The sequence below is a fragment of the Pungitius pungitius genome, chromosome 1, assembly GCF_949316345.1.
Source record: "Pungitius pungitius chromosome 1, fPunPun2.1, whole genome shotgun sequence".
Classification (NCBI taxonomy): Eukaryota; Metazoa; Chordata; class Actinopteri; order Perciformes; family Gasterosteidae; genus Pungitius; species Pungitius pungitius.
The window spans coordinates 13,674,009-13,696,378 of record NC_084900.1 but is presented as its reverse complement, the minus strand read 5'-3'; the positions used below and the strand labels follow the sequence as shown (position 1 = coordinate 13,696,378).

Here is a 22,370-nt window from a genome sequence, read left to right as displayed (position 1 = left end):
GCATATTTTTTTCTTTGCATTTTTTTTTACTCAGTAACGGATATGATTTAAAATGTAGCGAAGTACAATACTTCAAACAAAAAATACTTCCCATCACATCCCATCACAGTTAGCACATGTTCTAATGTGACATCACTGCATCGACTATTTAACATGGCTTTGTTACTCATATTATCAAATATTCTCAACAGTATTTAAATCACACATATTTATTAGCAAATTTGCATATATATTAGGGCTGTCAAAAATAGCGCGTTAACGACGTTAATTAGTTGTTTGTTTTTAATTACGTAAATTTTTTAAACACATTTCACGCATCCGCAGTGTGACAAATTATTCAGGTCAGGAAAGTGCCTCTTCCTCTAGGGAATGCACTTCATCCTATACAACACATTACTGCCAGGGAGAAATTCGGGAGAAAGGTCGGTCCGGGAGATTTTCGGGAGGGGCTTTGAAATTCGATAGTCTCCCGTAAATATCGGGAGGGTTGACATGTCTGGTCATCGCAGCCCTGGACCATCAGCAGCACAAACTCGTTTTGCCGACCGCAGCAGAGTGGGATAAACTGCAGAGGCTGGAGACCCTTCTAGAGCCATGCAGGGAAATCCGTCTGTAACTTATCAGATAACATTGCTTTGATTATTTTCTGGAATGAATTAAAAAGTCAAATATCAATAACATGTATTTATGTAAAATATAATAATGATGATAATAATAATGATAATTATGTATCTGTGTCCTGTTATTTATCTTTAGTATGCATTTCAGAAAGAAAAAATGGTTAGGATTAAGGTGTAATTCCAAATAGTGATTAATCATGATTAATCCACTGAAAATTCTGATTAATTTGATTAAAATTTTTAATCATTTGACACCCCTAATATATATATATATATAACCTGCATGCGTCAGAACGGAGGGAGGAGGAGGACATGCACAGGGTTAACCCCACACCTCCATCAGAAGGTGAATTTGATTTGTATTAACTGCCTCAATAAGGCTTCTACTAATTGTCATAAAAGTAGGCCAAAAGTGAGGTTCACTTTACATGGGGGACATAAAAAAGGTCTCTTGGCTCTGTGCTCTAAATCAACAGAGAAAATGGTCAGTCAAATCTAAAGAGTTTTTTTTACCTTTTAGTCAAAGCAACTTCTGCCGAAAAGAAATCAGCTTTAATCCCTGAAAGGCCTCTTGTTTACATGACATTTACATAATGTTGTTTAAAGTGTTGTGTACTGCAGCAGAGTAGAGAAAGGAAGTTGTGGACTCTTTAGTTACATAATCTGTCATGTAGCCGTTGCAGAAAAAGCATCTAATGCTGCGTTCACACCAAAAGTGAAGCAAATTATTCAGGCAAATAGATCTTCCCCGAAGTCAATGCATGCAAATGGTTATATTGGAACGTCAGTTCCGACATTTGTGTAATTTTCACAATGAGTACAGAGCAGCAATAGTGGTTATTTCCATGGTAGAAAGCAGAAAAGAGAACTGCTCTAAACGCGCAGCAGGACTCTCAGGATTCATTTCTGTCAATTCGCGCCGTTTTTTTTCCTCCGCGTCAACCATGGAAGACAAAGCTCCACCAGCCTGCCCCAAACCACCACCCTCCACTCCCCCACCCCCCTCACCAGCAACCATTCTGGAGAGAGACGTGAACCGGCTCTTTAAAAGACAAAACCCTCGTAAAGCAGCCGGTCTGGACTGAGTCTCGCCCCACACCCTGAAGCATTGTGCTGACCAGCTGTCTCCTATGGTGGCCCTGAAGTGAAAAACACAACGACAAGTAGAAAATCACAACGGCAAATAAGAAAGCACAACGACAACTAGAAAAACGCAACGGAAAACGCAAAGGAATTAACTTCTTACGGAAAGGGTAGGGCCTATCTAGCAGAGGATGGACCCTTCTGATTGGACAGACGGACTGACTGTCTGTGCACAGACTTTGTAGGTGCGTGACGCAATTCATGTGGACGGAGCATAACTGTGATGGACGCACAGCGTGATATTTTAATTATAATGAATATCATGAAAACTAGCCTCAGATGTGGGAACTTAATGCATCTTAATGCAATCCATCTCATTCCGAAAGATAACTTGCTTTATTTGTGCTCAAAGAAACCGCGCAGGTAACAGGCTTGTTTCACAAACGTAAATACATCAGGATGAACACTGATAGTCAAATAATTGTTCCCAGAATTTTGCATGAGCTGCACATCCACAGTCAGTGGCTGACACAGAGGACCAGAGAAGAGACGAGGATGGACAAACTCCTTCTGAGAATCTTCGTCCTGTCAGGTAAGACTTATATTATAATATGGTTTTATTCTTTTCATCTCTAACATAATGATATTGTTAAATGATTTCTCATTTTACATTCCCCTTCTTCCTTCATCCTTTTTTATAAGATATAAACAATCTTTATAGTGAGTTAAGTTATTAATACAAAACATGATAAATACTCTCTTTGTCGGGCCAGGAATTCACATTTAACGTGATAACATTGTTAAATAAGTTATCACGCAAGGAGAGAAATGAAGTACCAAGGCTGTCGCTATCGACATCCACATGAATGTTATGAATGTGAGTGATTTTAACATTCACTACACTTCATTTTATGTATTCAATTTTTACAAACAATAATTCACCAAAGACTGGACAGACTCAACACCTGCCAACAGGCTGAGAGGTTACGGTCCAAATACATTCCAGAATGCATTAGTATTTCAACTAATATCCATGTAAAGATTCCACACAGTACCACCCGGTTTAAGACTTGTCAGTTGACGTGTAGGCTGCTTAATGGCCAATAAGGAAGCTCCTTATTCTGAGTGTAGGATGCTGAAAACCCCTTGGGACTGTGGGCAGGAGACCTACTGATGAAATGAATGTAATTTGGGAGCGAGGTTGGATTTACATGGATGACATTGGATGACCACATGTTTCCAATGGAGAACCGAAAGCAAGTCTTGGCTCTGTGCTCTAAACCCAACAGGGAGGTTGGTCAGTCAAATCTAAAGACCTTTTGACATTTTTAGTCAAAGCACCGACTGCAGAAAATCAGATCTAATTGGCACCCAGCATTGTATTTACATGGCATTTCCATGATGACGTCCACACCTTGGAGTGTGTTAAGTGTTGTCTAGTGCAGCCGAGACAGGAAGGGGTGGTGAGCACATCCACAGAGGACCAGAGAAGAGACGAGGATGGACAAACTCCTTCTGAGCATCTTCGTCCTTTCAGGCAAGACTTTTACATGTTTTTATTATTTTATACATTTAACGTGATGACATTCAATAAATTCTCCTGTAGCATTCCTCTTCTATCTTCCTGGTTTCTTACTTCAATGTAGAATAATAATTTGCCTGAATGATTCATCTAAAACATAATAAATATGTTGGTCGCCACAGGGCTGTGTGCCATCTCATCCCACCGTCCTGAGCGTCGCTATGATGTTGTTTACGAACCAAAGAACATGACTGAAGCACAGCGTCACTGCAGAAAGAAGTACACCGACCTGGTGACTGTCCGCCACTCGGAGGACAGGAAGACACTCAACCAGATGGTGGACTCAAGCAAGATGGCCGCCTACAACCATGTGAGTGTTTTGAGGTCAGGGACGGAAGGTCTGAAGGTTTCCCCTTCTCACAGTGAGGAAGGTGTGCAGAGGAGGTGTACTGGAGTGTGTACTTGTACTTGAGTATAATGAATTCAATTCCTTCTCATCATACGTTTCAGAGGGTTATTGACGTGACAGAGTAGGATTTTGCAAAATACACTGCAAATCTGTACATGATACCCACAGATGTAATACCTCATCAAACAATGATCCCATATTCCATGTAAAGATAGTTCCACGTTAAGAGACACTCCATCATGAACATGAGTGCCCTGTATAAGTGTATAAGTGTCCTGCTGTCACAATGAAATATTGCTTCTAGGTAGCCTGGATAGGACTGTATGCTGATGTGAACAGCTGGAGGTGGTCACTGTCAAACCCGAGTTTCTACAAACCCGGGGAGGCAGAGTTCAGACGATGGGGGCCTGGAGAAGGGTCCAACAACTATGAAAGCTGCACAGCTATGTATTCAGATGGGTACTGGATGGACTACCCTCCTAACACTTTAATGTTGTCCATCTGCTTCGACGCTTGAGGTGAGAATATTAAAGCTACATGGAGAAACTTTCATTGAGTGGTGATTCTGGCACCCCCTGTGGACAGAAGTGGTAGTACCTGCTCTCACCTGGGTCCCTCTAGAACAGTGGTTCTCAATTGGTCTGGCTCCGGGACCCACCATCAACCCTTAATGACAAGCCGCGACCCAAATCGAGGAACATTCTCAACTTCTCAAATTGATTTAATGAAAATATGGTGCAGTTTGAACCTGAGATAGTATGGAGACAGAATACATATGCCAATGCAAAAAAAAAAAAAACATCCAGCTGGTAGCGATGCTAGAGAGGGAACTATTGGTTCTGGTTCATATGGACTGGTATGGGTCTGTGTTGTCTGTTGTCACAGTTCTTCTCTCTGGTTTCTTCTCAGGTCTGAGTGAGACATTTATCCTCATTAGCATCTCCATGAACTGGACTCAGGCCCAGACCTACTGCAGAGAACACTACACAGACCTGGCCATTGTAAGGAACCTGGCAGAGAACCAGAAAGTACAGAGTCTGGTTCCCCCAAAATCAATAGTCAGGATCGGTCTTTTCAGAGATGGATGGAAGGGGTCTGATGGGACTGACTCTTCATTTACAAACTGGAAAAATGGTGAACCAAAGCTCTCCAATGAGATTTGTGCGGCAGCAGATTTCAGTGCCAATGGACAATGGCAGGTGTCCTTCTGTCAGGACATGAGACCCTTCATCTGCTACACTGGTAAGATACCATTCACTTATTCGGTACATATTGATTTCAGGTTAATGACCATGGTTTTCTCTATTATTTGTGTTAAAGATTCAACGATGCAACAATATTTTGACTGATGACGTTTCTTTGCCTTTTTAGATGTGCCTGTTTCAAAGCAAGTGATCAAAGTGAGGCTGCAGAGCAGCTCCTCTGTGGACCTCAATGACCCAAAGGTGATGGATGACATGTTGGAGAAGGTACTCTCTCGTGTGTCCAAAGAACAAAGCTGTTAAAGAGCGAACCAGAGTGGTTGTGAACCAGAGCTTCCACACAAGGACAGTGAGAGACAGGATGTGAATGAACAGCAGCATAATGAAGAGTTCTTCTGTTTGTGTGTCTCAGCTCAAACAGAGGCTGAAGGACCAGGGGATGGACGACCACGTCCAACTGAGCTGGAAGAAGCAGCCGGATGGAAAAGTCTTCCACAAGGAGGAGAAGAAGACAAAGGAGACGTGTGCAGACAAAGATGAGCTTTAATGTTGCTTCCGTCCTCTGGGGTCTTCAAAGGTTCTTCAAAGGTTATTAAAAGCACTGGTGGTAAAATCACCACAGAAATGTGGGTTTTGGATGAACCTTTGGGTGTGAAACCTTTAGAAACAGCACAAGAGGGTTCTTCTGTTAGAACCAAAAAACCCCACCTGTTCAGAACGTTTAATTTTTAGAGTGTGGTTTGTTTATCTTCACTAGATTTAAATATTAAATATGTGACGGGTTTATGAGATATGAAGCATTGTTTTATAACGTAAAAATGCAACTCACATGATAATCATAGATAAAATGCCAACAACATGCTGTTTATTACATAAAAGCTCTCGAAAAGAGTTAATTACATTACATGTAATTTAGCTGATGCTTGTATCCAAAGACTTACAATAAGTTCATTTCAATCGTAGAGATACAAACTCAGAAGTACAAGTAACAAGAAAGTACAATTTTCATCAAAAAGGAAAGTTTCAAAACTTTTTCTAGATAAGATCCATTCTAAGTCCAGTTTAAGGTCTACAGTGTGTTAGTGTTTTAGGGGAGGTTTAGTCTGAAGAGGTGTGTCTTTAGTCTGAAGATGTAAAGGCTCTCTGTCGTCCTGGACCCTATCCATTCACAGCATGCTATTTTTCACGAGTACTTTCACGGGTGACAATGAAGAAACTTAAGTCTGTTGTTTTGGACGTAGATGCTTTAATGTTAATATTGTGTTTCTTCATTGTGAGAATCCTTCTTTGCTTTGTAGTGAGGATGAAATGAATAATGTTGTTCTGACTTTTTAAGGACGAAGAACTATTACGGGTTTAGGATATAAGAGGGGACACATAAATGCCAAGTGCTTATGTTTTAATCTTTTAAGTGGGACCAAATATTTTTTGATGAGATAATCAGCCATATTATGTAGTAGATAATAAAGAGATGCTCTGTAGTTTTATTATAAGAGGTATAAAGTCATCCTTATTGACACACCTATATATGTGCAGGTGTTCTTTGTGTTTCATATTTTTTGTATGTGCATGTCATCTAAAACTGTAAAATGCTAAATCTATATGTAAGTGTTGACATGTTTGTGTCATTTATGGACAGAAGTGACATCAGTTCTGGGAGGAGACATGAGGCTTAACCCAAGTGATACTTTTCCTGATTCTACGAACTTTCTGGTCTTAAAAGGGACAGTTGGACCAGAGGGGGGACTTTTCTGGGTGGTTGGTTTTTGCTGTTTGCTGGACGGTGATAAAGAAGCTGTATCTAAAGCTGTCTCAACACTTTTATCTTAGTTTTTGTTCGACATTTTATTCTCCTTTACCCTCCATAACTTGTTATAATCAGATTTTTTTATCATGAAGGAAATAAGACCGAGTTCGCTTTGATTCTTTGAAGTTTCTTCATTGAGACCCACCGACGTCCGGCGAGCCCTGGTCCACGTGAGGTAGATCCACTACGGACACCCACTCACTCCACACCCCATCAGCTCCAGGCCGGGCAGGTCCTGCGTAACTTGGAGAAGATGTACATTGGTCCTTTTAGCGGAGTCTAAATTACGACCATGTTCATCTGGAGATTAAATACGTCCCGGTGGGTGTTTGCTCCGTGGCAGTCGTGATTAGTGACGACTGAAAACTCATGAAGAAAGTTCTCTGAGTTGACCGTGGAGGTTGAGAAAAGTAACCCGTAGGCTGACTTTGAAGCCGGGTTTTCTAAGCCGTGGCCCGGTGGGGCGCAGACATCTGCGCGTCCAAGATATAATGGCATCTTGAAGTTATGATTTTATATTTATGTATATTTACTACCTGTTCACTACCTGCTCAGGTACTATGTCCTTCTATTTGGACACTCGCAAAACCTGAATCTGCGAGCTCGAGCAGATGTTTTGAAATGGGCTTCTATAGACCTTTGTGTTTAGGCAACGTTTTATCTCATCATTTCGACTTTCTATCCCCTTTCTTAGGCTTCTATAGTTGTGTGGACGCACAACTCCAGCCAATCCAAAGACGGGGCTTGTAACCAATTAGATGTAGAGATACCGGTGACTGGCTCCGCCCCCTTACTGTCAAAAAGCGACAGTAAAGCGAGCAGCGAGGTTCAAGTTTTACAACCCAGCAAATACGTCGCGCGCGCATGGGACTGATTTACCTTCATATTGAAGCGTCTCACGACAACTGGTTCCACCAACAAAGAAGACATGTTGTCTTTCTTCCATGCCAACATCGTCTATACTAGTGAAGGGGTTCCCCTCCAGCTTTCTATACAGTTCCTTCATTTTGTCTGTAGTATTTTATCTGTAGTGTAAAGTAACAGTCGACCAGACCGCGTAATATTAAGTGTATGTAGCTACCCGCATAATACTGTAGTCATGTATTATACCTCCGTATTACCTATTCTATGTAGTATGTCTTTGATTGTTATTTTTTCATTAAGTTTGCAGTCTTAAGCACGTCCGCGACGTCTCTGGTTCCTGGAAAAAGCTACAGAGTGAGACGTCCTGTGCGCCTCCGCTTCTTTGCTCCGTGTGTTAGGAAACGTGGCCTTACGCAGCATCCCGCTGTATGAAGGAGACGCGCACAGCAGCTATACCTTCCATCCGCCTGCCTTCCACCCCGCTGCCCCCTCGAAGCCCGTCTCTGAACCAACGACCATGGCTGACACGGAACAAGCCCCGGCCTCGGTGCCGGAGGCCGCTGCTGCCGCGGTCCTGGACGCCCTGAACGCGACGGACACTAACGGGACCGAGGCGCTCAACGCTACGGCAAAGTTCGTCGCCTCGCCGGAGGGCACCGCGCTGGCGTACGGCAGCCTGGTGTTCATGGCACTGCTGCCCATCTTCTTCGGAGCCCTGCGGTCCGTCCACTGCTCCAAATCTAAGGTAACATTCAGCGGCAGCTCCCTCGGGGCTCACCGCGGTGACGCGGCCCAGTCCGTCGGTAGCTTCCGCCGGCTATTAGTGGTTAGCTAATTGAGCTAGTCGCGTACTAACGTTAGTTCAGGTGACGGCTAACTAGTGGGGCTAACTACGTTAACGTAGTGGTGTTTTTAGTGGCTTGTCTCGCGCACACAGCGAGTTTATTGACGTGTGTGTGTGTGTGTGTGTGCGCGTGCGAGAGAGAGAGAGAGAGACAGACACACAGACAGACGTGTACTAAAATGGATTTATTTGCACGCTTTTGGGGGTTCTTTATTTGGTGCGCATGCGCAGTGGAGCTTCATGCGCCGGTTCACTAAGATGACGTATGGTCGACAGTGGCGGAAACGTCACTAGAGTCGTTCTACTCGAACGTTACTACCTTATTCCACCTTCTATCAGCTTCAACTTGGGCTGCAAATAACGATTATTTTGATAATTAATCGGTCGATTTATTTTTCCGATTAATCAATGAATCGGGGGAAAAACGGCATTAAAAAGCTTTAATTTCCAACCCTTTGTTCTAAAATGGAACTGCTGTTAACTAAAATTAACATTGCATACTGTAATACTTCAGAAAGTACGGGTTATAATAATAATATAATAATTTATTTAAAAAATACAAATCAGAAAATGTAACGATTTGTTTTAACGTCAACTTGTGCACAGACGAAAACACACCCCCATGTTCACTTGAAGCTTATTTATTAAATTATTACCATCGTTGTAGTGCAAGTTAATTAAATCTATACAGCTAAAAAAATAACCAAGTGCTATGAGATGAATTTAAAATAGCATTTGTAAATAAATGCATTACAGGCTTCTTAGTTTAATAGATCACCGTGTGACTCCTGTTACAGGCATCACACCAACTACCGTAAACCCACAGTAGATTTGCACTAGACTACCATATATGACAGGATTAAAAAGTACAACACACACAAATATATTTGTCAACGATAACCGAAATGGGACAAAGCACGGAATACATACAAGACAACGGATGACTCACAAAAACGTAATAATCGTTCGACACAGCGAATCGATAATGAAATTTGTAGCCAACACTTTTAATAATCGCTTTCATCGATTTGTTGTTGCAGCCCTCAGCTGCAACGCAAAAGGAATTCAGTCATTGTTCTAATGTATCGTCACATGAAGGGCTTTTGGTACTTGGTTACACATACAGTGCTTTGAGGTACTTGCTCTTTGACATGTGACCTGAAGATGACCATTGTAAAGGTAAACTACCGCAAGGACGTTGAGAGCACTTTACCTGGTGTTTAACAGGTATTTTTGTCTCCGGTGAGGTGTAACTGTAGGTCATCTTCTCTCATCCTTTGTCTCCCTCTGTCTATCGCTCTCCTCCGTCAGCCATCTTTAAAATGAGGTCACATAACCTCTTTAATCACTCAAACAGTTCTGCTCAGAGCCTTTTTCAAGGCTGTTTCCTGATCTCTTTTGGCCCTGCTTTCTGTCCTCCCCTTTGCTGCCAATCTGATCGCTCTCTCCCTGTCTGTGCACACCTGTCTGTCCATCCATCCCGTCTCTCTGTCCGTAGGAGCTTGGAGAAAATGATTACGATTCGGGCTTCAGAGTGAGTATGAGAGCCGCTTGTTCACAGCACCAACACCTGAGCATGGACACGGGACGCGTTTACCTTACAGAAGGGTGACAGCGGCGCGTGGAGTAGAGGGTGCACTGGGAACCGAAGGGTTGGCGGTTCAAACCCCGCCTGCTCAATGTCACAAGTCGAAGTGTCCTTGAGCAAGACACCTAACCCTCACCTGCTCCCCTAAGGCAGCCCACTGCTCCCACTGCGTGGGGTGGGTAAAATGCAGAGAACAATTTCCTGTAGGTGTAAAATAATACTTAATAAAAATGGCTTCTTACCCTTCTTGACCCTTACTAACACTGAGTCAGGAGGGGCTCTCATACAGGGTGGTGTCAGCCTGTTGGTGTCTTTGAATCAGAGTAGAAGGACGGAGGGAGGAGTCGGGGTCGTGTCTTTACTAACTTCTACCCAGCTGTTTTCATTGATTAGCCAATGATCAATAGGTGACTCGTCTGCTGGACGGCGTGGCAAACTTTGTTTATAAGTGGACATTGTCATGGTGACCTGCGTTAGTTTGTGGACGTTATGAAGCCCTAAGTTAGTGGTTTTGTAAATGGACATCATGGTGTATTGAAGACTTGAAACTAGAGACTGAGACCATAAACTCATGTTTACAATGTTTACTGGGGGAATAAATCAAGAGAGAAGTAGTCATTTCCTCATAGACGTTTATGGGAGCAGAGGAGTCGCCCCCTGCTGGTCACTACACAGAAGTAGAGTCATTTCCTCATAGACGTCTATGTGACCAGAGGAGTCGCCCCCTGCTGGTCACTACACAGAAGTAGGCATTTTCTCCTAGACTTCTATGACAATGGTCCCCAACCTTTTATTCCTCACAGACTGGTCTCCTGCTGGACAACATTTAGCGGACAGTCTTCAAAAGGTGTGGCAGATAAACACTGTGAAATAAAAAGCTCTGATCGGCATTAATACACATCCATGTAACGCAGAGTGGTATTTTAAGCATGATACTTCCTGTTAAATGAAGCTTTCTTTTAAGTTGGCGTCTTTGTCTCCTCATGGGTCTTTCCACCTTCCAAAAAAGCTTTCCAGCTTTTTGTTTTTTTTCGCCGGCTCTTGGCCTTAAGTTATGCTGTAATTTTGACGTGACCGAGACAAGCGTCCTGAATAAACAAGTGATTTATTCTGTGTGTGAAAGCGTCCGTGTCCACCGGTACCGGTCCTGTGGTTGGGGACCACTGTTCTGTTGACACCAGGGGAGACGTCCTGGTGGTCACATGAGCCTCACCTCATGGCGCTTTGACTTCAATTCATAGAACAGGAGGAATAGTTTGGCTTTTTTATTGTTTTGGGCAAATCAGTTTTTTGTGGTTTTCTATTTTTACACATTAGATCTTTAATCTACAACCTGACCCTTCTATATAGTGACACGCTCATCTCTCTGTATTTCTTTCTCCTCCCAGAATGCATCAGACATGCCTGAAACGATCACCGGTCGAGACGCAGCCAGGTTTCCCATCATCGCCAGCTGCACTCTGTTTGGGCTCTACCTCTTCTTCAAGGTAACATGGTTTACTCGGCCCTACTTCAGGGGCCTCAGGTAGAGTCTTCTGCACTTTGGGGGTAACGTGTAAATGTTCACATGCAGGTATTCTCACAAGAGTACATCAACCTGCTGCTGTCAGTCTACTTCTTTGGCCTGGGCGTCCTGGCTCTGTCTCACACCATGAGGTAAAAATAACTACTACCACCACCACCGGGGGGGGCGGGGGGGGGGGGGGGGGGTTGCTCTATCGATTTAAACTAATTAAGTGTAAAATGAGTTGACACATTTTGACCCCCTTTGGAAACTAGAGCCTTCATTTAGAGAACTAGAACGAGTGAAATAGTTAAAAAAGTTACATACAAGTTATAAACATTCATCACAACGTTAAAAAGAGGAGGCACACGTTAAAATGTATACATTTAAAGCATCAAGGATTAAAGATGGAGGAAAACAAATGCGTCAACTCAGATGTTTATTCATAAAAATATGTATTTCTTATCATCAAAGCAATTTTGACAAACAGTAAAACATCTAAAATGACCATATGAGAAAAGTTCTTCAAATCAGAATGAAAAGTATGAATTAAATCCCCTCAGTGGTAAATTGTATTGTGTGACGTTATGGTGACACATTTCAGGCCTCAACCACTGACCAGGTGACCTCAGTGGGCCAGTTCCTCTGATTTATAGTCACATGACTGTTTGTATCAGAAGAATCATTTAGGACGTCAGTTTCATAGAATTGAATGTTTCACCAGAATCTGGCTAAAATAAATGTTTTTTTTAACGAGATTTATCATTACATTTATTTAGACAATATCAGTTTTTTAAGCCGTCAAATAAAAAGTTAGATTTTATTAACTTCATATTGCAATGCCTGCGATCCGTTGTCCTTGTCTACCTCCTGCAGTCCTCTGATGTCCAGAATCTTTCCTGATTCCTTCTCAAACAAACAGTTCCAGCTGCTCTTCACTCAGGGCTCTGAAGAGACCAAAGAAGGTACGAAGCACATTGACGGACCTTTAGACAAGTCTGTTGACTATTTACCAGTTTACACAGAGTAGCTAGTTTCTTATCATTTGCATCAAGCACCAGGCCCGTCGCAATATGCGATAAACACACATTGCATGCAATAATCTTTGGTGCTGCGATATTCATTTTACTTATAAATGAACGTCTTTTTGGCTTTAGTTTGAGACAATGAGAGAGGAGAACCAATCCATGTGCACGAGCCGGTGCGTCGACTGTTTAAAAAAACAGTGGCACCGAAAACGGGCAACACAACTAAGCTCAAACCTCAAAAACAACCATCCGCCCGTCTTTGACCTGAACAACTGTCGGTCCCTGCGGACTGCTCGTTGATTGTTAGCGGCACCGAGCCGCTCCGTCTCTCCCTGCCGGCGGTCAGAGCCACGGGTTAAACCTCCACGGCTCCTTTCTGCAGACCGAGAACGATGCTTCGCCCGATCCATGTCCCTTGCAATTTTTTTTTTGTATGTAATCATATTATGTTCAGTGGCATAAAATGGTCTGACAATTGCAATGTTGCAATAAATGTTTGTGCAATAATCACACAACAATAATGTGATATTGTGTCAACCCTAACAACCCCCTTTATTCACCAAAAAAAGTAATTTAAATCTGACCAATAACCTTCTTCACTTCGACTCTCTGCAGAAATTGTGAATTATGAGTTTGACACCAAGAACTTGGTGTGTTTGCTCATCAGCACCGTGGTGGGAGTCTGGTACCTGTTGAAAAAGGTAAGCCTGACCACTATCTTCTGATGTCACAGACACGCAGGGAGCTGAAGGTTGGTTCCTTCTGACCAAAAGTACCCTTTCTGTGATGTCACTATACCAGACAACCAGTCACAGACTCAAATGATAGATCATGTGACATCACAGTACTGGATAGCCAATTACCTGTCTCTGTGCTTGGTGACATCACAGCACTGGATAGCCAATAACCTGTGTCTGCTTGGTGACATCACAGCACTGGATAACCAATTACCTGTCTCTGTGCTTTGTGACATCACAACACTGGATAGCCAATAACCTGTCTCTGTGCTTGGTGACATCACAGCACTGGATAGCCAATAACCTGTCTCTGTGCTTGGTGACATCACAGCACTGGATAGCCAATAACCTGTCTCTGTGCTTGGTGACATCACAGCACTGGATAGCCAATAACCTGTCTCTGTGCTTGGTGACATCACAGCACTGGATAGCCAATAACCTGTTTGGTTTGGCGTTCGCCCTCAACGGAGTGGAGCTGCTCCATCTGAACAACGTCAGTACCGGCTGCATCCTGCTGGGGGGGCTGTTTGTCTACGACGTCTTCTGGGTGAGAGGATTTTTAAAACTAAAGGTTTTTTCCGTGGATGTGTTTTTGTGATCATTGTGAACCATTCTTCCTTTTTGCCAAATGAGAGTGAGGTGTCCGTGGTGGGCGTGTACCATGTGTGGCATTTTATTTTGAAAGGGAACAGACTGAAAGAGTAGAGGCACTATCTGCTGGATCGAAAGCTTGTATCCCAAATGAATAAAGTCTGATGCTGCTCACAAGTATTTTCATGCCACCACTCGAGGATTTGTCTCATTTCCTCTCGTCCGTCTATATTTCTTGCTCGGCACAATGCATGATGGGACATATTGCCCAGTTATTGACCACAGATGGTAAGTATTCTGCTCTCACTACTTGGGACAACATTGTACATTCAGTGTCACTGCTTTCAGTTTGAAAGACAGTCGATAAAAGATCTTATCTATTCTTTATTTATGTTTACTCTCAAGCTACTCATCAGCATCTCCGCCATCGCTCATAAACCAACGTTAACAGAGAGCAAAGACGCCAGTTTAAAGTATTATCAGACAAATCAAATAACATACGAACTGTTGACAGTGATGGAGTTTTTTTTATCATTTAAGTCCCCAAAATAACCTTTTTAATGGTTTTATGAACATGAGCCCAGAACTTTAGAAGATGAATGGCAACACTAACCAGCAGCACCTGAACTCACCACAACCTGTGTCCTGATTCCGTGTCCCTGCAGGTGTTTGGGACTAACGTCATGGTAACAGTCGCCAGGTCCTTTGAGGCGCCGATCAAATGTGAGTTGGCCAGATGGGCGGCAGGTCGTTGAGGGTTAAGCGCTCACGTGGTTACTCGTCTCCTCTGTCCTCAGTGGTGTTTCCTCAGGACTTATTGGAGCGAGGACTTGATGCCAGTAACTTTGCCATGTTGGGTCTTGGGGACATCGTCATCCCCGGGATCTTTATCGCCCTGCTGCTGCGCTTTGACGTCAGGTAACGTCCCCTTCTTCTTTGTCCTTTTTGTTCTTGTCCTTCTCCCTGTTCTCCTTTTTTTTTTTTTTGCTCCTCGTCTTCCTGAGGAAAGTTTTAATGTCTCTTGTGTCTTCATGCAGCCTGAAGAAGAACAGCAGGACGTACTTCTACTCCAGCTTCCTGGCCTACATCTTCGGACTGGGCCTCACCATCTTCGTCATGCACACCTTCAAACACGCACAGGTATGAGGTCAGGGGTCAGGTCGTCTGCACTGAACCTCAGATGTTTCACCTTTAATACAGAAGTTCTGCTCCTCTGTGGGAACGGAACCACGATGAGTCTCTAGTCCAGAGGAACAGTTTTGTGATCATATATTTTAGATATTTGTCAACCATAAGTATGGATCTCTATTTTATTTATATGTATATGCATATGTGTGTGTGTTGACCTGTCTGCCTGCAGCCCGCTCTGCTCTACCTGGTCCCGGCCTGCGTGGGCTTCCCCGTCGTCGTCGCTCTGATCAAAGGAGAACTCACAGAGTTGTTCAGGTGAGACTTCAAAGCGCTTAGTGTTCTTTAATATCTAAAAACATCCTTTACAAGTGACCCTCATCTCTGGACATCTCACAGCTGATTGGCTGGTCACATTTTAAAATCCTTTCTGCTCTGTGATTGGACGGCAGAATAAAAGGCTGCTTCTGTCACGTAAACGAGACAAATGTTTGAAGTGTGTGTCCGCATGAAGGAAGTAGGACATGTCTCCATCAGACAGGACTCGCCAACCAAAAAACTCCTCCTCTCCTCGGTTCCTCCGTCCTCTCCTCTGTCCTCTCCTCTGACCTCCTTCTTGTCCTCCTCTCCTCTGTCCAGTCTTCTTGTCCTCTGTCCCTCTCGTTTCTGTAATGCGTTAGCAGCAGATTTCTTTAGTAGTTTTAAACTTTACACTAAGATACAAACTTAAACATTCTCTCCTTCTACCCCCCCCCCCTTTCTCTTAAATTTTCTTCTCCTTTCTTTCTCCTCTCCGCCGTGCGTCCCCCCCCTCCCCCTCCCCCCATGGTTAGCTATGAGTCATCAGAGCAGCTCCTCCCCTGCTCCCCCCGGCTCACTTCCTTCCCAACAGTCAGCGGCTCGCCCGCCAGCCTGGCTAGCTCCATGGATGCCTTCTCCATGACAACAGGCCCCTCCCCCCGTCACCGGTGTTTACCGCCCACCCCCATGTAGAGGCCCGTCCCTCTTTAAACTCCTCCCCCACCACTGCACACACACCTGTCTCCAGGACAGGTAATCAGACAGTTAATTAATACAATTTTATACAAATAAAGTTAGCAAAAATGACATTTTGTTTGAAGTGAACAGGTGGAAGTTTACAGCAGAGTAATAGAATTAAAGATCAAAGTCTGCACTCACCTCATGACATGACATGACTCAATCTGATCCATCGTCAAGGAAACTCAGTCGAGTTTATCTGGACTATGAGCAGACTGATGAATCCTCTGGAACTCGCTTCACTCTGAAATATACCAAATATATTCAACAAACTGAATGAATTATCATTAAAGGCCTTCTTATATCATTTTAATTTGAGATTTCACGGATTCTATTTGGTTTCATTTTCTATTTTTCAACAATTGAAAATAATGAATTGAAGTTCTGCTAATGATGGAAATGGAGACAATTTTCCTCATGCTTTTGTTTCTTCCTCCTCGTCTCCAGGTACGAGGAGACCCCTCCTGAGGATACAGATGTTAAAGAAGACCCAGAAACAGAGAAGAAGGACCAATAGCATCCATCGCTGCCCCCGGCCCCGCCCCCTTCCTCAAGCGTTCCTCATCCAGCCTGCTGCCACATTTCACTGAAGCCCGCCTCCAGCTTCCTGTCTGCCGCTGAGTGTTGTCTGATACCGCGTGACGGCCCAGCTGGTCTCCGTGGTAACGGTAGATTTGTATTGTAAAGGTCGTTTGGGTAGACTGCGACTCGGAGCCTCGTGGTGACTCCTGAACTTCTGTGTTTGCAGCTCAGATTGACCACAAACCGTACAGTTCAGACCAAACGCAAAGATGTTTCTAAACCTCTCGCTGCTTCTCCTCTAAAGTGAAGTCTGCTTCCTGTGTTAAAGCTGCATTCTCACACCAGCAGCTGGGGGGCGGGGCTAAGGCTCCACACACAATGCCACAAAGTGTCTCCTTTGCGTTTGGTCTGAACTGCTTTGTTTTCATCGACCTTAAACAACAGTAAAACAAGCGCTGCTTTTGCTTTCTTTGTTTTAAACACACACCTCTCGCCAATGTTTTCAGTCGTGCTTTACTTTAGTTTTATTGTTGAAGGTCAGAATTTTAAGAGGGCCAAGGAAGCCCAGATCATTGGAAGACGTTCTGTTCTTGGTCTGAACTGCTTCTGGTTCTCCAGCGTCTGATCTTCCAGGCCTCGTTCTGACGTCTTATTGGTGCAGAGGGTGTCGGAGGCAATAGGCTCAGAGAACAAGAGTTTCAGGGGTTTTTCAAAATAAAGCATCGGTTTTGAATATTTTTTTTGTTCATTCGTTTAACTTAATTTTACATTAAATCAGAGACTGGTTGCATGAGTTAGACAAAATAAGCAAACCTGAAGCTGAATAACCTTCCGGAGTCGGTCAATCTGAAGCGCCGACTTATTTCTTGAATTTCTGTTCAAAGATCCACGTTTTAGTAAAAAAAACTCGTCAAGGATCCAAATTGAGGCATCGGAGCACGAGACATGTGTCATCTAAATCATCTCAAGTGCCAAAAACCATCGACAGTCATTTTCTTAAAGAGGTTTTGAGTCTGTTTCAAAAGTATCTAATTCCCACTTTTGTATTATTGTCCAATGAATATATAATCTATCATTTGAGGAAGTCATTTCATTTAAAGCTTCCGATTGGACGTGATTGGCCTTGTTATTGTTCTCGATGTTGATCAATGTCGCTTTATCAAGAGATGCACAGTTTTTGTATTTTGATGTAAAAACATGAGAGGAAATCCCCCATCCTTCGCTCCGTGTTGTTCAGTAGCTCATCATCAGCATTTTAAATGATGTATTTGAACTATTTAGTCTTTCTTTCTTTGGTTAGATTTGTGCAGGAGGTCGTTTTTATGGCCTGAATATATATTTTATTTGCAATAAACCTTTTTGGGGGTGTTTTGATCACCACGTAGAGAAGCATAACCCTGCGTCCGTCTGCTTCTTTTAATGTTTCGGTTCCTTTTCAGATGAAAAGTTGTCTATTCAGTATAATTTTTTCAGACTGCTAAAATCTCACGTTCTAATTAAAGAAAAATGCAAATTAGTATAAAGTTTATATTTAACCCTTTTCACATTGTTTCCCACACCAAGTTTGTTTTAACTATATGTAGTGGAGAGTTAATCCTATGCATAACATTGCTTTGTTCATTATTTCCTTATTTAGAATCTAAATTACGTTAAGTGTTTTGAGAAGGAAGTCATTGTTACCATTTAAACATTTTAAGTGTTAGGAATGTGGCAAAGTGCTCAGATGGTTCTTTGTTGCTTGTGACTTAACTGCCCCCCCCCCTTCAAAAAACAATGTTATGTAGTAGTAGTGGAGTCATTCATATCAGACCGTAACACATCGCCACACAGATTTCTATCCCTGGATACATTTATTCTGAAAATACTGTAAACGTTGTTAGATTATGAATATAAACATTAGTTAATTGACGTATCTTTTTTATATTGTTTAGAACATAACGTGTTGATGTCAAAATTAAAGCTCCTCACAGATTTCCTTCCCTGAAAACATTTATTCTGGAAATAAAATAAAACGACACCCGGATGTGGAATAGTGTTTCCGGCCACCGGTGGAGGGCGGAGCTAAAGCGAAGACTCTCCTAGCTGGTAGCAGCGTTAGCTCATCCTCCCGTCTCTTTTACTCGAGAGCTCATTTCTCCTGTCGAACATGGGGGAGGCTGACGTGACGCTGAACCAGCCTGACGAGAAGCCCCCGGACTCCGGGTTGGTTTCCGGGGAGGACTCGGTGGTCTGGAGCCACGAGGTGGAGGTCTGTCTGTTTCACGCGATGATCGGACACAAGCCCGTCGGTAAGTGGGGGGGCGCTAACTCTGCTAGCACTTTAGCATATGTGGCCGTTAACGGCCCGTTTAAACCCGCAGTTTCTCAATCCGCGGGTCGCGGGCTCCTCGGAGTCCTGCAGGGTCCAGGAAATGTTACGTGTTGGTGTAGTTTGGATTGTTGTGACGTCATTTGTTTTTTTTAAGTGATTACAAACCGGAAGTTTCTCGCCGAGGAACAATAACAATAGATATGACCCTAATGAAAACAACGACCAGAAAATAACGATGGTACTGGATAAAATTTACAGCTTAAGTAACCAGTTATTACCAAAAGTCACTTTACTTGCTGGTACTATACCAGTAGAAGTACTGACGTGTTGGAACCATTGTCAGTTGTCTTTTTAAGCTGTCATAACATAATGATAATGCATGTTTCTACATATATATACACACACACATACAAACATACAGGTTATTGTTATTTCATTTCAGTCATGAAGAATAAGATGTTTTTCATGAAATATCACAATTTAAAGATAATTTTTCTTACGAACTAATGTGTTCAAGGACCGCGGGATTGATGAGATGATCGATTTAATGGCTGTGACGCTTGATATGTTGCATCACAGGTTCTGCGTGTGTGTTACTCTGTCTTCAGGAGTGAACCGTCACTTTCACATGATCTGCATCAGAGACAAGTTCAGTCAGAACATCGGACGGCAGGTTTCCTCGTCCGTCATCTGGGACCATCTGGGTACCATGTACGACATGCAGGCCCTGGTGAGGATACACACACACCTACACACACACACACTGCGTACGTAGTCCGAGCATAAGCTGACTGTGTGTGTGTCTGTGTGCGTGAGAGATGCAGCACGAGTCTGAGATCCTGCCATTTCCAAACACAGAGAAGAGCTTCTCTCTGCCTGATGACATCATCCAGGAAGTGAAAGAAGGTGAGACGACAGCTGATTTAGTCAGACTTGATGCAAATAGAGAAATTAAGCGTGTGTGTGTTAAAGCTGCATCCTAGTAGTGATCAGCAGGGGGCGACTCCTCTGGTCCTATGAGAACATGACTCTACTTCTCTCTTGATTTATTCCCTCATTGTAAACATGAGTTTATGGTCTCTGGTTTCAAGTCTTCTTCAATACAGCATCAGTATCCTGAACTTGACTCAAAATGTTTCTGTTTGTTCAGGGAAGCTGTGCTCTGAGGAGGAGACCAAAGAGGAGTTCCGGATGGAGAGAGAACCTCCAGCTACACATGAAGAAGGTACATCTAGGACATCCTGTTTACATTACAAACATTAGTTTGTTTACATAGTTTGATTCAAAGGCGATCTTAGAGTCAGAAGTCCTTTGTTTTGTTTTTATATCTGCTGTTTTTAAACCTTCCCTCATGACGTTTGTTATATCACTTCCTGTCTGTCCTTTCGGTGCCCAGGCAGCAACTCATCGCTGAAGACGTCAGAGCGAGCGAGTAGTGGTCGCGACAAGGAGAGAGAGCGAGACAAGGACAAAGCAGGGAGTGAAGGAGGACCGGGTGGAGTAGGTGGAGGAGGAGGCGGCGGAGGAGGAGGAGGGGGGGCGAAGGAAGCAGAGAAGAGGAAGAGGAGTCGAGCGGCCGAGAAGCTGCTGTCGTCCTCCAACCCAGCGAGTCCGGGGGGGGCCAAGAGGAGACGCACCTGAGAGGTGGACAGAGAGAGACCGTTTTAGTGGACAGACGGACAGCTGCAGTCAGAGCGACAAGAGAAAAAGAAGGAGAGGAAGAATCTGCCGTCACAGGAGTCAAACCTTCATGCTGTGCGTCACGAGACCACCTCATCGTGTGCTTCCCACAGGCCGGGTGATGATGAAGAAGAAGAAGAAGAGGAGGAGGAGCTTTGTGTCTTCTTGTTCTTTTTATTGTTTACTTGTAGTTTTCCAGCTGTGAGGATCAAACCGATGCAACACAACCACAGAGGTCCTCTCCTTGGAAGCAGGCGCCTACATCACCCACAATGCAACACGGCCGCCAGACAATCTGCTCACTGCAGAGGTTAGTTATGTTTTCCCGGGTGAGTTGAGAGGCAGATTATTTAATTTTTTGGTAAACCATTAAATGTTCTACTTTTCCTTTTGTTTCAGTAATTTTTTTTTTTACTTCATAAAAACACAAATATTTAGGAAATACAAGATTGTATTCTTACAAGTCATCGTGTGACTGACCTTCCATTAGCGCCGATGCTAAGGTTGCTAGCGCCGATGCTAAGGTTGCGTGAATATTAAACGAGCCGCTCTACATCCTGGTACTTTGCCTCTGTGGCTGCGTGCCGAGGAATTGACTCCTCCCCCCTGAGCGTGCGCAATAGTTGTGTTTTTATTAGCGGCCGACGTTGTCAATTTGAAGTCGCTCTGATTTTCTAATAGTTTTAAAGGGGTTTTATTTTAATTTTTTCTTTGACTGTTGAACTTAATGCAATAACATCTCCACTGTCGTGTTTGATCATTTATCCTCAAAGGATTCGGTATGTTTATTCTGTACGTTTCTTTACTACTTATTGCGTGCAGTTTGAGGTCAAGTGACTGCAGGGTCTCAAACAGGAAGTGTCGTCTTCAACCCGCCAAAATAAAGCGGTCTTTTTTATTTTTCTGTGTTAATTTATTGATGTTTGAGGCTGTTTGTGTCATTAAAGATAAATTCAGAGCGGTTTGTCTCGTTTTGTTCCTCAACAGACTAAACCTGGAAGGTAACAAAGTACATTAGCTACTTTTCCGTTTTGAGGTACTTTACTCGAGTACCTCTAGGTATTTAACAGATAAATATTTGAAATTGAAAATCTAAAATCATTGAAGACCAAATGTTTATTTACTAATTAAATACGTTTTTAAGTTAATAATGTACTAATATGTCTTCTGATATTTTGAAGGTTTTCTGAATAAGGGCTACTTGTTTTTTTGTTCAGCAAATTTTTATTTTCAACAAAACAACATATCCCAAACTCTATAAAGGAATATATGTAAATATTTTATATCTATTCGGTTTATTTAAATTGAATTGATTAAGTTTGTATTTATTTAACTGAAAAGCTGCGAAATATGATTAATTGTATATTGTGAAGATTGAAAGGTGCAGTGTCTTCACGTGGACTCCAGGGGGCGACGTCCTCCTGCAGCTTCATTTCCTGTTCTTCAGCAGCAGCTACTGAAGGTTCTGATATTCTTTTATTCTTTATAACATACGCTTTTGTTTTTTTTATTCATTGGCAACATTTTTTAATTATAAGAATATCAATATCAAACTGTTTTCTATATTTTATTTAGAATGACAAACTATATATTGTTTCTTGTCTTTCTATACCATGGATTTAAGCACATACATTATATACATAATTATTCAAATATATTTTTCAAAAGGAATAACAAAGTGTCATGACCGGGTCTGTAAACCAAGTGGTCAGTAATCAGGTCAGACAGGATGTAAATGATGACTTCCTGAAGAAAGGTCTGACCTCTGACCCCGGTCACCACAGCCCGACCTCGTCCTCTCTCCGGTCGAGCGACGGCTCTTCTCCAACAGGCCTTTAGGCTTCATGATAAAAGAAAGAGGGGGGGGGGGGGCAGAGAGAGAGAAGCTTAGG

General features: G+C 42.9%; 2 protein-coding genes across 4 annotated transcripts; both read left to right on the top strand.

Annotated features, from left to right (window-relative positions):
• The first annotated feature begins 7,802 nt into the window (after positions 1-7,802).
• On the top strand, positions 7,803-17,882 carry hm13 (histocompatibility (minor) 13). Of its 2 annotated transcripts, XM_037478987.2 has the most exons (12): positions 7,803-8,252; positions 9,850-9,885; positions 11,328-11,426; positions 11,513-11,595; positions 12,320-12,408; positions 13,087-13,172; positions 13,630-13,755; positions 14,465-14,522; positions 14,597-14,717; positions 14,837-14,939; positions 15,160-15,245; positions 16,413-17,882. In XM_037478987.2, exons 1-12 carry the CDS (start codon positions 8,025-8,027, stop codon positions 16,480-16,482), a joined length of 1,185 nt encoding a protein of 394 aa, XP_037334884.1. In that variant the 5' UTR covers positions 7,803-8,024; the 3' UTR covers positions 16,483-17,882. The 2 variants fall into 2 exon arrangements, with proteins under 2 accessions (XP_037334884.1, XP_037334885.1); XM_037478988.2 differs by lacking the exon at positions 9,850-9,885 and having other exon boundaries at positions 7,811-8,252.
• Positions 17,883-18,541: 659 nt separating this feature from the next.
• mrgbp (MRG/MORF4L binding protein) lies at positions 18,542-21,439 on the top strand. Of its 2 annotated transcripts, none has more exons than XM_037480753.2 (5): positions 18,542-18,775; positions 19,407-19,528; positions 19,623-19,704; positions 19,949-20,023; positions 20,195-21,439. In XM_037480753.2, exons 1-5 carry the CDS (start codon positions 18,634-18,636, stop codon positions 20,437-20,439), a joined length of 666 nt encoding a protein of 221 aa, XP_037336650.1. In that variant the 5' UTR covers positions 18,542-18,633; the 3' UTR covers positions 20,440-21,439. The 2 variants fall into 2 exon arrangements, with proteins under 2 accessions (XP_037336650.1, XP_037336649.1); XM_037480752.2 differs by having other exon boundaries at positions 19,617-19,704.
• Positions 21,440-22,370: the final 931 nt, after the last annotated feature.

What these genes read in the sequence shown, in the direction of transcription:
- mrgbp (XM_037480752.2), top strand. Translation starts at nt 18,634, where the DNA reads ATGGGGGAGGCTGACGTGACGCTGAACCAGCCTGACGAGAAGCCCCCG. An exon ending in TGTACGACATGCAGGCCCTG is followed by an intron (nt 19,529 to 19,616) that starts GTGAGGATACAC and finishes TGTGCGTGAGAG; the next exon opens with ATGCAGCACGAGTCTGAGAT. An exon ending in TCCAGCTACACATGAAGAAG is followed by an intron (nt 20,024 to 20,194) that starts GTACATCTAGGA and finishes TTCGGTGCCCAG; the next exon opens with GCAGCAACTCATCGCTGAAG.
- hm13 (XM_037478987.2), top strand. Translation starts at nt 8,025, where the DNA reads ATGGCTGACACGGAACAAGCCCCGGCCTCGGTGCCGGAGGCCGCTGCT. An exon ending in ATTACGATTCGGGCTTCAGA is followed by an intron (nt 9,886 to 11,327) that starts GTGAGTATGAGA and finishes TTCTCCTCCCAG; the next exon opens with AATGCATCAGACATGCCTGA. An exon ending in GAACTCACAGAGTTGTTCAG is followed by an intron (nt 15,246 to 16,412) that starts GTGAGACTTCAA and finishes CCTCGTCTCCAG; the next exon opens with GTACGAGGAGACCCCTCCTG.